The sequence below is a fragment of the Alosa alosa genome, chromosome 13 (assembly GCF_017589495.1).
Source record: "Alosa alosa isolate M-15738 ecotype Scorff River chromosome 13, AALO_Geno_1.1, whole genome shotgun sequence".
NCBI lineage: Eukaryota > Metazoa > Chordata > Actinopteri > Clupeiformes > Clupeidae > Alosa > Alosa alosa.
Genome location: NC_063201.1, coordinates 32068515 through 32085620, shown reverse-complemented (window position 1 = coordinate 32085620; position 17106 = coordinate 32068515). Strand labels below are relative to the sequence as shown.

The window sequence follows — 17106 nt, the reverse complement described above, 5'->3', positions numbered from 1 at the left end:
TGTAGACAAGGTAAAATAAAAAACTATTTCAGTGCAAGAACATGTTGAAGTAGTAGGGGTTATAGCCATTCATTCATTCAGTATTGTAGCAGAAGCCTGACCGCAGCCATTGATCATGTGTGCCAATATAGCATGAAAAACAGTGTAGCAGTAAAACAGTAGTGAAAACATTAGGCTGTGTACATTAGTAAAACAGTAGTAAAACAGTAGTACAGCAGTAGTGGGCAGTCAGTACTCAAACATGGAGAGGGTGGAGAGGCAGACAGACTAAGCAGAGAAGTCTATCTCTCCTCTTCCCTTTAGTGAGGCATTGAACAGTTCAATGGCCCTAGGAACAAATGACTTCCTCAGCCTTTCAGTTGTGCATGGCAGTGAGCGAAGTCTCCAGCTGATCAAGCTCTTTTGGTTTTTGATAGTGCTGTAGAGTGGATGACATTCATTGTCCAAGATGTTGATCAGTTTGTTTAGGGTCCTTTTGTCAGATATTGAAGTGATGCACTCCAGTTCAGCTCCCACTACAGAGCCAGCCTTCCTTACCAGCCTGTCAAGTCGCCCAGCATCCTTCTTCTTTGTGCTTCCTCCCCAGCATACCACTGCATAGAAGAGGGCGCTGGCCACAACAGACTGATAGAACATCCTGAGGAGCTTGCTGCACACATTGAAGGACCGCAGCCTCCTCAGGAAGTACAGCCTGCTCTGTCCCTTCTTGTAGAGTGCATCAGTGTTGGCTGACCAGTCCAGTTTATTGTCCAGGTGGAGACCCAGATACTTGTAGGTGCTTACCACCTCCACATTGACCCCATCAATGGAGACTGGTAGTAGAGCAGGCTTAGACCTGCGGAAATCCACCACCATATCCTTGGTCTTTGAAGTGTTTAGTTGAAGGTGATCCTCTACTCCTCCTCTATTCTTTAGAACGTTCATTTCTCAACATTCCTGTCACACCAGTGTGACGGTACTCCTTTAAGGTGTAGGTTTTTGAACATTCTAAGTTCCGCAACAATTGAAGGTTCTAAAATTCTATGTTGAATTCAATGAACCCAGATATTCTTTAGAACGTTCATTTCTCAACATTCCTGTCACACCAGTGTGACGGTACTCCTTTAAGGGTTAAGCAATCTGCCTATCAACATCCATTACACTATCTAAATTCAACTTTTAAACTATATACTCTGTCTCAGGCTTTAAGCATACAATCTGGTTCTATTAAGACTACAGATTCTGTTCCTATTTCCTCTGCCCACAACTGTTTCAATAAATAAATGTCCTCACTACAACAATTCACTATTAAATAATTTAACTATTTAAACTACTCAACTATTTAACTGTTTAGACATTTCAACTGTCAGTTGTTATCAACTATGACTCCTGCCAACTGTTTCCAAATAAAAGTTTGTTTTGCATTTTATGTTAATATACAGTATATTTATATTTTCATGCACTGGTAATTTCCTCGAAATTACATTTTCTAGTTCTTCTTATTTTTCTTCTAACGCTTTTTGTGCGTTTAATACAGCTTCAACTGTTTAATGTAGAAACTTCATTCAAACTGCGTTGCATAGGTCTTACTTATGTGACTTTGGCTATGTATTTTTCAACTTTCTAACTTTTATACTTTTTAAACTATTAATTAAAAACTACTAAAATTTCCCCATTGACTTAACATTAGATTATGACATCACAATAGCAATTAGAATCCTATGCCAGGTGTTCAGGCCACCTGGAGCAACTGTCTCTGGCTTTAAGCATACAATATGGCTGTATTAAGACTACAGATCCTGTTTAACTGCTTCCTGTGCCCTTCCTTTAAACTATCCAACTTTTTAACTGTTCAACTGTTATCAACTGTTTAACTGTTCAACTGTTGTAACTGTTTGTCAACTATGACTCCCATCAACTGTATCCTCTGCCTTAAACTGTTTCAAAATAAAAGTCCTCACTAGCTAGATATCTAGTTAGCATCATTAACATTGTTAGCATAGTTAGCATTTTAGCATAACTGCTAAAAATGAATAGCTAAGTTAGCTGAGTCACATGGTTAGCATAGTTAGCATGTTAGTAAAACTGCTAAGCCTTTAAACTATTTGTCTATCAACACGCATTAAACTTTCAGTCTGTCAACAACTTTTAAACTATCTACATTTAACTTTTAAACTTTCAACATTCATTAAACTATCTGTCTATTAAACTATCTGTCTATTAACAACTGTTAAACTATCTACATTCAACTTTTAAACTGTCTACTTCTAAACTATCAACTTTTGTTAAGCTATGCTATGTCTGTCCTAGCTTCATTTTCATGCACTCGTAATTCCCTTGAATTACATTCTCTAGTTACAGTGCATAAAAATGCACTGTTCTTTTCTTCCAAGGCAACAACTTCTTATTATTATTCCGCTTACCACTTTTTCAGTACGCTATTTCTCTTGAACAGTTTAACTTAGAAACTTCATTCAAACTTTGTAACGTTGGTCTTCAAACGGACCAAGCTGCTATGTCTTTTCAACTTTGAAACTTTTATACTTTTTAAACTATTAAAGAAATTTTTTAAAAATCCCCATAGACTTAACATTGCCGACAGACATCATCATACACGCCGTTAAGCAATTAGAATCCTATGGCAGGTGTTCAGGCCACCTGGATCAACTGCCAGTCTCAGGCTTTAAGCATACAAACTGGCCCTATTAAGACTACACATCCTGTTCAACTGCTTCCTCTGCCAAAAACTGTTTCAAAATAACGTCCTATTAATAAGTCCTCACTACAACATTTCACTGTTAAACAATTTAACCCTTAGAACCCGATTGACGCAAAGTGCGTCAAAAAACACACCCTTTCTTCTCTGTTACATTGCTCCGCGACTGTTCATCGCAGCGAGATGAAACCTTTATTGCATGACAGAGAAGAAGTGGGGCTTTCCAAAGAGACCATGCACTTGTCTGTACGATCAAGTATGAAAATTGTAAAAAATCATGAAATTAAATCAAATTGCATCATATTTACAGTCTATACTTCTCTGCGTTCACCTGCACACGCATTACTCTCTTTTGATTTACTCGCGAACCCGTGATCGCATAGATATGGCAAGCATAGCAGATGAAAGAGGAGACACAGGGCTATCCATTGGTACCATGGATATCGATCTTTCTGGCTTATAAAAACAGACGAAGTGACTGCAAAATATTAACGTCATGTACACAAACCAATGCTGCACACCCATTACTCTCGTTTGAATTACTCGCGGACCCGTGAACGGATAGATATGCCACGTATGTCAGATGAAAGAGGAGACACAGAGCTATCATTTGATACCAAATACACGCTCTAGCGCCACCACCAGTTCAATGCTGGACATGCGTTCATGCACGTGATCTTTGACTCTTTTGTCTGATTTTCACAATTGAGGTAGCGTCTGAATCCTTGGAGCATCCCGAGTTCATCTACCCCTATCCCGTCACTTTCCGCCATATTGGACCTCCGCCATATTGGATTTAGTGCAAACTCTACGAAAAGTTTCAGCGGTTACAAATTTCATCCGATTTTCACAGAACTTGGCGGAGAATCTTCAGGAATAAGGATACTTGATTTTTTATTTTCAAGTTTGTTTGCCCGTGACAGCCAATCTTGCAACAGGACTAAAATCGCCACGCTTTAATGTAAAGTCCAAACTTGGTATTGGTATCTGATTGTCACACTAGAAATTTTATTTTCAAGTTTGTTTGTACAGCCAATCACACATGGCGGCGATGCCGCCTTAACAGGAAGTGGGCTAAAATCTAAATTACGCTTTAATGTATGAAGTCCAAACTTGGTACAGGGACTTGTATCTGATTGTGAGGACACACTAGGAAATTGGCATTATTTAGCCTCTATAGGGGCTGCAATACAGGAAGTGAGCTTGTATCTCAGCAACGCTTTGATGTCTGAGTCCAAACTTGGTATATGGACTTGGTACCGGATTGTGGGGATGCACTAGGAAATTGGCGTCATTTGGCCTCAACAGGGGGCGCTGCAATACAGGAAGTGAGCTTGTATCTCAGCAACGCTTTGATGTATGAAGTTCAAACTTGGTACAGGGACTTGGTATCTGATTGTGAGGACACAGTAGGAAATTGGCATCATTTGGCCTCTATAGGGGGCGCTGTAATACAGGAAGTGGGCTCATATCTCAGCAACGCTTCGTTGTATGAAGTCCAAACTTGATACATGGACATATTAGCTGATTGTGAGGACATGCAAGGAAAGTGGTCTCATTTGGCCTCTAGGGGTGTTGCAATAAAGAAAGTGAGCTCACATCTCAGCAAAAAATACTTGGTGATGTAAGTCAAATCACCAAGTATCAAATTTAAATCTATCAATGGTCATTAAATGTAATCTAATTTGAAGTTTAAATCAATGTGATTTGAACTTTGAATTACGTTAAACTTACGTTATGTTAAATCAATTGAATAAGAAGTTGAATTAATTTGAAGTCATACATTACATTTACCTTTCCCTGTTGTTTTCATTTAGAATGAGACTTAAGGCTACGTTTATACGATGACGATGAAAAGAGAAGACGCAGAAGTGGCGTATCAAGTGGCGTGTCATTTTTTTATTCACGCTTAGACGAGCATTCTCAGGGGGAAATCTTTGTTTATACGAAGACGCAAGAGTATGTGATATTCGATTGGATATGCATTCCAGACCACTGGGTGGTGGTGTGATAGAACCCCGGTATGTCCGCGAGCATGCGCGTAAATGTCATTTCCTGTTTCCCATGTCAACACAACAACCATGGCGGCTCTGAAGAAAAACTTTGTGTGGACTGACGAGGAGGTCGAACTACTCCTCTATTCAACGCTGACATACGAAACTAATAAGCTGCATCAAGGAGTCGATTGGGAGTCATGCCAAACAAAATATTCGGACATTAGAGCAGTTTGAAGATCTGTGGGATCGATATAGTCAGACATGTTTGTTTACTTTTACAGGCTTGTGCATGGGTGTGACATAATATATAGGGTTCGACATCATGCGCAGACATTATAATTTGACAGTTTAGCCGTTTAGACGGAGAGGCAACCCGGGTCGTCTTCAAAACTCTACACTCTGGAAGGAGTCTTCAGATTTTTGTGTCTTCAAGCCCCGATGGCAGGGTCGCCGTGTAAACGAATGGCACTTATGATAAAATATTTTGTCGTCTTCCTTCGCAATCGTTCTCGCATAAACGGCCCCTTAATATTTCAGCCTCATGCAATTCCGTGCGCCACCATTTAATTCGCTTTTAAAACGCTTTTACTTTGGACTTTGGTGTTTAGGTTGTACTGTCACCTGTCAATCATGCTCTGTCCCCCGCCCCCCCTCCACTGAATCTGAGTCGATTTATCAGGTTTCCCCCCCACTTCATCACCATCACCAGAGCCTTCGTCTTCGTCGAGCCTACTAGCAGAGCTAAAAAGTATGTCAACACTAAAATTCACCTGATTTTGCAAAAACACAGCGATATGATGTCAATTTACTTACCTCATGTAGTTCGGCTCCTGCCTCAGACTCAGACGAAGGCTCTGGTGATGGTGATGAAGTGGGGGGGAAACCGGGAAACTATTACGAAAGACCTGATAAATCGACTCAGATTCAGTGGAGGGGGGGCGGGGGACAGAGCATGATTGACAGGTGACAGTACAACCTAAACACCAAAGTCCAAAGTAAAAGTGTTCGAATTAAATGATGGCTAGGGCTGCACAATTAATCAAATTTTAATCACGATCAGGATTTTGGCTTCCCACGATCAAATTTGCGTGATCGAGCGATATTTCAAATGCGTGCTCTGCCCATAGAACCAACCTGGCAACCCATAGAACGCTCCGCTACAAAACAAATCAAGCGTTCCTTAAACCTGTCTGACCATGTGCCTGCATGCAGCCTACCAATGACAGCTGTTCCCTGCACTGTTCAGCCTGATGCACTGTGGACTAGTGACATTATGTTGACTATTAGTAGGCTAGTTAGACTATACAATAAACGACGATCAAAAATCAAATGTGTGGCACAGCAGAAGGCCAAGAGCTTGTCCCTCGAAGCGGATCATCCATTGTTCGAAAATATTTCTGATTTCAGGCAAGTTAACCAAAAATATAAGCAAAGCAGGGCTCTCAACTCATACCGTGAAACCCATCACATGACGTAAACCACACATGCCTTTTTTATCACGTTAACTTTTAGTCCTTGTTTGCTTCCTCCGATAGCCTATAGCCTACTGTAATAAGAGTTGAGCTAACGACGGGAATTTTATTCATGTATTTTATAAGCTACATGTGCAACCTACAATGCATATGCGTTTCAAGACACAGCCTACTCAAAACGAGTGAACAATGTAGCCTACACGTCAGTGTTTTACATATCAACGAATGACTAAACCAGGGGTGTCCAAACTGCGCCAGCCATGCACTTTAATCCGCCCCCCGAGCATTTATTAGTTTATCATAGGCGTCGCTATTTTTTTCCAGCGATAGACGCGGCGTTGTGGTTAACTTTAGGCTACTACAAACTGCTTTACACTCTTCTTAGAGAACGTTTACAATGTCAATGTCAAAACAGCTTGTCACATCGAGATACATAGTATCTCCATTGCAGCAGATCTAACTACGTTATGCTAGTCCATTTAATTGGGGACGCATTTGAGTGTGGGAGAGAGGGCGATGGCAACAGTAGTTCCCACTACTTACCATTTATAAACTGTGAGAGGGCACAGCCATAGGCACAGCACTAGCCATAGGCTATTTGAGTGGAGCTGGCAAAGAGTCTTAAAGTGACAGTGCACCATTTATAAATGAATTAAACAGCATCAAATTAACAGTATTTCTTAAGAAATTAATTTTCTACAACAAAATTATTTTGTCATTTAAATAATACAAAACATTATTATTATTATTATTATTATTATTATTATTTGTGTGTGGCCTGCTGGGCAATTTTCAAAACCCAATGTGGCCCTTCAGTCAAAAAGTTTGGACACCCCTGGACTAAACGATTACAGTAAACTCGTGAAAAAGAAGCAGAGCTTAAGTGGCTAATGGGGAGCGTTGGGAGGATTCCCGGTGGGCTGTTAACGTTTTCCCAAATATTAACAAAGTAGCACGCACAAAACATTTGTTTGGAAGTTGTTTGGAAGTTTAGAAGTCGCAGTCAAATCTATATTTGCAGTAATTTAGGGGAGTAAATGTGAGGGGAAGAATTTGGGTGAGCCAGATAGCAAGTCCAATATGTTTAGGGAAAAAATATTTTTGTCACTAAAATTAATTAATAATCGTGATCTCAATATTGATCAAAATAATCGTGATTATCATTTTGGCCATAATCGTGCAGCCCTAATCGTGGCGCACGGAATTGCATGAGGCTGAAATATTAAGTCTCATTCAAAATGAAAACAACAGGGAAATGTAAATGTAATGTATGACATATTATGACAAATTAATTCAACTACTTATTCAATTGATTTCAAGTTTAACGTAATTCAAAATTCAAATTACATTGATTTAAACTTCACATTAGATTGCATTTAATGACTGTTGATAGATTTAAATTTGATACTTGGTGATTTGACTTACATGACATTTTACTTTGTCATTTCATTTTATTTAATTTTTGTTACTTTGACCTTTCATAGACGGAGCAGCGTACTCTGCAATAACTTGCACCGAGTAACAAAAAGGGAGTCTTTTTCTCTTAAAGGAGCCACACTACTTTTACAAGGACACAAGGATACTTTCATGACAAGATATTCTATTCTGTTGACTCAGAAACATTTCAGCACATTTGAAAAATACAGCGATAATACCGACAACCGTGATAATTTTGGTCACTATAATTGTCATGTTAAATTCTAGTCTAGTTGAGAAGCACACCATTAGTCAAGTCAAGTTTATTTATATAGCACATTTCATACACAGAGGTCATTCAATGTGCTTTACATAAACAAAACCAAACAATAATAACAAATAAAAGCACAGAAGGGCAATATAGTCAAAGAATAGTTAAAAGGTAAAGATCATAATAAAAAGAAAACATAAAACACAAGGTAAAAATCATTTTAAAAATAAAGAATAATTAGTAAAAAAAAAAAGAGGCAAAAGTAGTAAAAAAGTAATAAAAGACAAGGTAGAATAATTATCAAGGCAGATTCAGAATTTGTAACTTCGGCACAGTTAGCAGAAAGCATCTGAGAACAGTTTGGTCTTAAGTCTAGATTTAAAACTGGCTACAGTTGGGGCCTTTTGATGGTTCCACAGCTGAGCATAGCAGCTAAAAGCTGCTTCACCATGTTAGTTCTAACAGTAGGTTTTACTAGCAGGTTTTCACCTGGGACCTGAGAGGGGCGAGAAGGTGTGTACTGCTGAAGCATGTCTGACAAGTATTTAGGTCCTGCTCCATTTACTGATTTATAAACAAGCAATAGTGCTTTAAAGTCAATTCTGTGACTTACTGGAAGCCAGTGCAAGGACTTAAGAATTGGAGTAATGTGGTCAGTTCTTTTAGTTTTTGTTAGAATCCTAGCTGCTGCATTTTGTATCACCTGAAGCTGTTTAATAGTCTTTTTAGGAAGGCCTGTGAACAGTCCATTGCAGTAATCAACCCTGCTGGAGATAAATGCATTAAATGAGTTTTTCTAAGTCATGCTTTGACATCAGCCCTCTGAGTTTGGCAATATTTTTGAGGTGGTTAAAAGCTGATTTAGTTATTGCTTTCATGTGGCTGTTGAAATTTAGATCACTGTCAATTAATACACCAAGATTTTTAACAGTATCCTTTGCCTTCAACCCTTTTGTGTCAAGGAGAGTGGCAAGCCTAAGTCTTTCCTCCTTTTTACCAAATATAATTACTTCCGTTTTTTCTTTGTTCAGCTGAAGAACATTTTGAGACATCCAGGTGTTGATTTGTTCTATACACTGACACATAGATTCAAGAGGACCATAGTCGTTTGGTGATAGAGCTAAGTAAATTTGTGTCTCATCTGCATAGCTATGATATGAAATCAAATTATTTTGAATGATTTGTCCAAGTGGGAACATATAGAGGTTGAATAATAGTGGCCCCAAGATCGACCCCTGGGGAACACCACAGGTCAAGGACGTTGGTGTTGAGGTACAATTTCCGATAGCAACAAAGAAGCTCCTTTCTTGTAGATATGATTTTAGCCAGCTGATAACTATGCCTGTAAATCCAACCAAGTGTTCTAGTCTGTGTAGTAAAATATTGTGATCAACAGTGTCAAATGCTGCACTAAGGTCCAGTAGCACTAGGACTGATGTTTTACCTGAATCTGTGTTGAGGCGTATGTCATTGGAAACTTTAATGAGAGCTGTTTCATTACACCCCCCCCCACACACACACACACACACCATTACACCATAACAACACACACACACACACACACTTATATGAGTTACAAGAGTAGGGGATGGAGTAGGAGGTAGAGACAAATTGACAAGCGTGATTTATTTTGGCGGAGAAATGTGCAGGACTGAGCGGCAGCCGTACTGCTATGCGGTAGATCTAGTTTAATACAACATCATAACGTCTTCACAATTTGAGTCAATGTCAAAGACATATCCATGAATTCTATGTTAGTATTTGGTATGGCCCTTTTTTGCTTTAAATTATATATGCACTCAAGATCCATGTTTGTGCAAAACCTGATGACTCATGATATTGTAGCATGATTTGACAATGTTTTAAAGAGCTTCTTCCTAAGTGAAGGACTATATGTCTTTCTCATTCTTCAAATGAACAATACATTCAAATGAAAAATGCTGCACTATGAAATTCATCCACAGCATCATCATCAATGGCATAGCATCATCTACCATAGCATCATCTGTCGCCTGTGAAGCCATGGTAGCATTTCAGTTACATACAATTTGTTTCTCACCGTATTCGTCCCTTTGCCAAATTCATCAATGAGGACCAGAGAGTTTCCTGTACTTCCTTTCAGGGCGTATGCCATCTAAAGAAAAAGAGAGAAAAAAAAAAACGTTTCATTGCTTTTTTGAAATTGCAAATCTTACAATAAATACACAGTTTCCACTTATCAATGATGTTTGTTTTTGTTTGTGTGCAGGAGATATGTATAAGTGAAACAGAAATGGTTAAAAAGTAAGAGAATATTGCTTACTTGATTGAGATCAATCATGAAAGTGCTGAGGCCTACAGATACAGATTCACGGCTTTGCATACGTGTGAAAATGCCATCCACCAGACCAATCTCTGCCTCTTTAGCTGGCACATCTGATCCAATCAGAGCCATGAATACAATGAGGCCCACCTACATCACACAAAGTGGTTTTACTTGGAAGATGTTTTAACTACCAGTGGGCAAGAACACAACTACAAACCGGGCTACACTCAACAGGTTTGGATCAATATTAAAAATAAAATTTATCATAGAATCAGTACAAACTGTGGTTTGAAAATGATGATTTGATTATACATGACAACCAAGGTGTGTATATGCCTGTTTGAGGTAGATACTCTTGCCAGATGAATTGGGCCCAGTCAGTACTTTCACCTTTCCCTCAGTGTCAGAGCTCACTAGCGGATTAGACACAAACACTGGGCAGCACAATTCCAACAAAGGGTGTCTGAGCAAAAAAATAAAAAAAGAAGAAATATTATTTTTACCCCATTTATGAGTGCTACAGCTAATATAGTGAATGTGGTGTACATGTCAGGAGGTACTTTATTTGATGTCCATGTGTATGCTGACCTGGACTGGCTGAGTCTGATAGAACTGTGCGGCATGACTGTGGGGCAGCTGTAAATGTACTCCTGAGAAGCCAGGGCCATAGCTATCAGGCAATCCAACTCAGCACACAGAGACAGCACCTTATAAAGGCAGCTACTGCGCTGCAGCACCACATTCTGGAGCTGAGTCATCACTGATGTTTCTAGATCTGTCAACACAGAACTGTAGCTAACTCTCCAAACCACCAAATATTACAGTTACAAACAGAAAATCCAACACTTGAGCATCTAATGTGAGCAAATGCATACAGTGTGTGCTTCACCTCAGTGTGCTCTGTGTGTTCACTAATTCACGGATGGGATAAATGCACAGACCAAATTCCTTGTATACGCAAGTATACTTGGCCTACAAATCTGATTTATGTATACAGGCAGTTTTCAGACCCTTTCAAGTTCTTAACATGTTTATGTTTCAGACTTCATATAGAGCAGTGCTTTTTTTGGGGGGCTTTTTATGCCTTTTAATGCAACAGGACAGTGGAGAGTGACAGGAAGTGAGTGGGAGAGAGAGTCGGGGTGGGATCCCGAAAGGCATTGTTAGGGGTATAAAATAGCAACATGACACCCTGCCCAGTTAGCATTACTGTAAGCCCATTCAGTGCAAATAAACAGTCTTGCCCAAAATGCCACCAATGAACGTAATTTTGCTCTCAATCAAAAGTTTGAAGTTGTTAACTACCGTGAATAGACCCTAGGTTTTTTTTTACTCCGGAGTTATACTTTAAGGGGCAAATTCTCCCATGTGCATAAGTAAAAATAATAATAATTTTTAAAAAACGCTCAACGCGTTGAGCGCCTTTCAGCCTGCTCAAATTCTCTAATCTGTCATTTATCATATATCATCTGTCATGTGTTTTGGGAGGAGAAACCCCAAAATCTGGGCGTTACTTAACCCTTAAAGGTGTAGGTTTTTGAACATTCTAAGTTCCGCAACAATTGAAGGTTCTAAAATTCTATGTTGAATTCAATGAACCCAGATATTCTTTAGAATGTTCATTTCTCAACATTCCCGTCACACCGGTGTGACGGTACTCCTTTAAGGGTTAAGTATACAACTCTTGCGCACATTCTGCCACTGATTTAAGCACCTCTTCAGCTACGCGCTCCCGAGGGCTGTATTAAGGTCGATCGCCACTACAAGGTGAAACAGCATATTGCTCTCGGCAGTAGGCCTAGTTTTAAATACATGTAGGTTAGACAAAACTACAGTATCAAATTTGGTGCTTAAATATGCCCTGCCACACGTATTTCATTACTTTGTGGTAATGTCTGAAGTTCTACCATGGACTTGTTTCATACCATTCTAGCGTGGTATTGAAAACCTGCATGAAGACTCAGCTCGATTTACGTCAGTTCTCATTAATATTCAATGAGCTAAGCTGCTTGACTCTGATTGGCTAACAGCTAGTAGGTTTCGTCCATAACAAGACAGCCGTTATCAACTAATTTTAACTTCATGGCATGAACTTAGCTTGGCTAGCGAGTGCTAGCATTGTCCAAATGTGCATAAATAAAACCTGCTAGGCTAGCGAGTGCATTAAACCTGTATAACATAAGACTTTCTTGAGTTGACAGTTTTAGTTACGGACTGCACTGGTTGTAGATTGCTGCGATGGTAGCTGTTATCAACTAATTTTAACTTCATGGCATGAACTTTGCTTGGCTAGCGAGTGCTAGCATTGTCCAAATGTGCATAAATAAAACCTGCTAGGCTAGCGAGTTCATTAAACCTGTATAACATAGCACGTCCTTGAGTTGACAATAACGTTTTACTTACAGGCACTGGTCGTAGACTGCTGCGATGGTAGCCTACTGCTCCAGGCTTAAACAACAACCTTTTTGCAAAGCCTGTAGCATTGTTCCAAAAAATAAACTGAAGCCATTTGATCCTCAAGTCTGGGTTCTTGGGCAAAATGCATTGTTGAAGTTCTATTCGTGCATAGCGCACAAGTCAGTTGACATTCAGCCATCCTTGCATAGGCCTACTAAAACTGTCACAGACTAAACAAATTTTGTGGACATGGTCTCAACTGGGCGAGCTCATGAATAGTAATGAGCTCATCAATTCCACATCAATCTGAAGAGCTTTTGCAATTGGCCTAATTTCTCTGCTTATTTCTTTTCAGTGGCTAGAGCTGACGGAGGAGGTAGCTGTTTATTTTCACATTCATGACATAGCACAAACACATATGGACCTAACATGTTAAAAAAAAATGCAAGTAAAAACGGTTTTGCGTGGCAGGGCACCTTTAATATGCCGATAGGGCTTTATGTTTTTAGCCATTAGTGTCACAAGGTGGCATATTTCCCATTACCGTATCCATGAGGCTATATTGTTAAAGGAATTATCCAGAGTAAAATGCACTTTAGATCTTTTTACGGATGATTGGGAGTACATACGTTGAGTTGACATCCAAATCATGTCATTCGGATGTGTTTTGAGAAAGCTCGATGTTACCGTTTTTAGTCAAAACTCGTATTTCATTACTTGACGCGGGCATGTCATTTCGCCGCTACAAAACGCTATTTTTATACCTCTTCTACAGTTCCAAACAACATTACACATACGTGGTAGTGAGTAGAGGGTCCCTAAAGCCAAACCGAAGTATCCCGAGGTCTTTATGTGGTCGGATAGAGTCCAGAATGAATTTCATCAAGCCAGTACCTTTCTGGAAATGTTGCCATCTTTGCTGCCAACTTCAGCCCTCGTTGCATATCAGAGCTTACCGACTGTGCATCTTCAGTTTTAACTTGACGTGAAGTCATAATCCAATAGCCTACTTCGTTCAAAATCTGTCTTTCCAACTTGACCGAAGTCCTCCATATATTTGCACAGATGCCTGCACTATTGTTGAGCAGCATCATTTATATTTTCCTGTCTCTCGTTTGTTATGGAGGCTGGTGTTGTTATGCCAGTCTCTCTACTGTATTAGAAACTGCAGGTGTCAGTCTACAGCTTTGTTAGATTTGTTACATTTATATTATGAGAAGCAGCTGCCATTATAACTTTCTTTCTTAATAGTGAGTTTTTAAATTATGAATCTACACACCTCAAGCATGGTTTGACCCTTTATAAACAAACCTCAAAGCAAAAGTGAAATTTTGTTAAGTGGCATTCAGAAGGTCAATGAGAAAGTCCACATTCCACGTTTTCATATCAACCTAAATTAACGAGGTGATGGATCAGTCTGGTTCTATTTTAAATAAATCACCTCTTTCATAAGGCCGCCTTGATTTCAAACTTGCGCGCTGTGGGTGTGACAGAAGCGGGAATGGGAGAATACGCGTAACTGAAAAGTGTATAACTGAAGCACGCAAAAACGGGCTTACGTGTGATTTACACGCAAATGGGAGAATTCGCCCCTATCTAAGCACTCGCAAGTGGGACTATAAAGACAACCTTGAACCCTTGATCAGATCACTAAATCGTTGTGATTGTGGAGTAGTGTGTAGATTGATGAGAATTAAATGCATTCAACCTATTTTAAGATGAAACTGAAACATTACATAATGTGGAAAAATATGGGACCTGAAAACTTTCAGAATTAACTTTATTTGCATGTGGCTGAATGCAGTCAAAATAAGATACAGTATACCTTACCTCTGATATCACAGTGCAAGTCCCCCAGCAGATCATCAAGGCCTTTGGTTTTTTCACTACGGTAATGCAAACGCTCTCCTGACAGGAACTATTCATACATGTCAAGCATAAACACGTACAAACAACCATTTACTTACATACAGAAAAAGTATACATAAACAAAACAACATCACACAAGCCACACAAGCTTGGGGCTGCTTAGACACTAGTTGTGTGGCTGGATTTACACATTAAATTAATTTAAAAAATAAACCCCAAGAGGCTGTAGTTTACTTTAGAACAGCTAAGGGGTGCTGTCAGACAGGACACAACATAATATTAATAATAATAATAATAATAATAATAATAATAATAATAATAATAATAGTAATAAATATAGCACAAGCGTCAAAGATCAGGCTCCAAGCAGCCCTTAGGACCCTTGTAGCTTAATTTTACAGCATTTGTTGCTGTAAGCCACCTTGGCAACTGCAGATGGGCATTGATACTGTAGAATTGTGAGAACTGAGGAGGAGTCAGGGGAACACCATGTCCTTTAAAGGATAGCAGCAACAGCAAGTCTTCGAGCAACGCCTGAGAATCGGCGACATTAATCACTGCACCACCATACCACCAAGGTTAATGTTCGCAGGGTGTTTGCAACTGTGTGTTTGCAACTGACATATTCCATGATACATTTTGAATTGATTGAAGTCTAGAACATTGTGGAAATCAGATTGGCCTACATAATTGAATAAGAAAACATTTGAGAAATTGAACAAAGTTTGAGGTGAGACACTACAGGTGTAGGGTACATTTTTTAACCAGCAAATATCACTATGAAACTCCCCCAGTAGATTTTTTATATTAATGAAAAAAAAAAACTTTTCTGTAATTTAATGTTTAAATATTCAAATTAGGCATTATCAATTTTTTTAAGTATATTTTTTGGCCTTTTTTCCTTTATTTGGATAGGACAGTGAAGATAGACAGGAAGTGAGTGGGAGAGAGAGAGATGGGGTGAGATCGGGATATGACAGCAGGTGGGATTCGAATCTGGGTCCCCATGGGCACTTGGACCTATACATGGTATGGGCGCTGTAGAGACAAGACACATTATGTCTCAGGTGGGTTTTGAACCCGGGTCTTCTGGCCAGTTCAGTGTGAGAGTATATCACAATTCATGTGATATATTCATGTGACTGTTAAAATTTCAATAATATTTTCCTTCTGAAATTTGACCAAATTTGCTAACTTTTCAGATATTGGTCATAAGGGGCCACTTCCTTGTATTGTTCATTGAGTGTTTTTTTTTAACATGACTGGACAAAATAAGCCCCCGATAATTATTTATCAGCATTGCCTATAGATGATGTACACTGAATTTTAGGAGACTGGGATGAATGACCTCCGACTAGTTCACTTTACTTTCACTTTCATTTATAGTAAAACTGTGAGAAAAGTTGACATTTTTAGAGCAAAAGACCAAAATACACCCAGTACCAATGTAAAGATTAAATTGATGCAAGAATGTTGAGGCTAGGCCTCATTGTACTTAAGATATGAGCCAAAATTAATTATTATAGTGGCAACTATAGGCGCAGTACCTTATGTTTTGGGTTTTGAGTAGATACCGGGCCCTGGGGCCAAGTTTCAAGTTTATGGGCCTTACGGGTTTTGCTGCACAAACATTTTTAGGCGGAGAATAATAATAACTAGAGAATGTAATTCCAGGGAATTACGAGTGCATGAAAATGAAGCTAGGACAGACATATCATAGTTCAAAGTTCATTATCATCAAAGTTGAGAGTTTAGAAGTAGACAGTTTAAAAGTTGAATGTAGATAGTTTAACAGTTGTTAACCCTTAGAACCCGATTGACGCAAAGTGCGTCAAAAAACACACCCTTTCTTCTCTGTTACATTGCTCCAGAACTGTTCATCGCAACGAGATGAAACCTTTATTGCATGACCGAGCAGAAGTGGGGCTTTCCAAAGAGACTACACACTTGTCTGTACGATCAAGTATGAAAATAAAAAAAATCATGAAATTAAATCAAATTGCATCATATTTACAGTCTATACTTCTCTGCGTTCACCTGCGCACCCATTACTCTCGTTTTAATGACTCGCGAACTCGTGATCGCATAGATATGCCATGCATGTCAGATGAAAGAGGAGACTCAGAGCTATCATTTGATACCAAGTACATCCTTCTGGGTTATAAAACAGACAAAGTGACAGCAAAATAATAACTTCATATAGCTGGACTTACCCCACGTTTTTGTCTGTTCTTGTGGCAAAGCATGTTTATAATCCAACGCTATCATGTGTTTCTCTATGGCAAAGCATGTTCATATTCCGGTTTTGAGATCCTAGCAAATTTCTGCATGGCATCCAATTCAAGGCTCACATTGCATCCCAATTTGTTCAACAAATAAACACCTTTTTTGCCTTTACTTTGTTCATGGCAATGCAGTAAAAAGTTGAGAATTATTATGACTGCATACACATAGGCACGCAGGCTAACACGCAACCTCGGGTCAAGTCAGGTCAGATCAGTTCGTGTCACAGATATGGAGCGTAGAAAGGTCATTTTTTATCACAAAATAAAAAATGGCATTTTTTTCCGTAAATCACATAGCACATATTTCTGTAAATTGCTCAGCCCCAGAGTATCCCTCCAACATGGCAATTATATTGCCCGATTCAGGACAGTCTGCCCTACACACACATGAAATGCATG

General features: G+C 39.1%; 1 protein-coding gene across 10 annotated transcripts in view; it reads right to left on the bottom strand.

Moving 5' to 3' along the window:
- Positions 1-17106, bottom strand: part of msh5 (mutS homolog 5) — a 90626-nt gene that overhangs the window by 6633 nt on the left and 66887 nt on the right. For all 10 annotated transcript variants that reach the window (XM_048261801.1, XM_048261808.1, XM_048261802.1 and 7 more), the window contains 5 exons: positions 14384-14471; positions 10745-10931; positions 10493-10619; positions 10154-10303; positions 9911-9985 (listed from right to left, as the gene is read on the bottom strand). In XM_048261801.1, coding sequence (XP_048117758.1) covers positions 9911-9985; positions 10154-10303; positions 10493-10619; positions 10745-10931; positions 14384-14471 — 627 coding nt within the window. The remainder of the gene's footprint in view (positions 1-9910; positions 9986-10153; positions 10304-10492; positions 10620-10744; positions 10932-14383; positions 14472-17106) is intronic.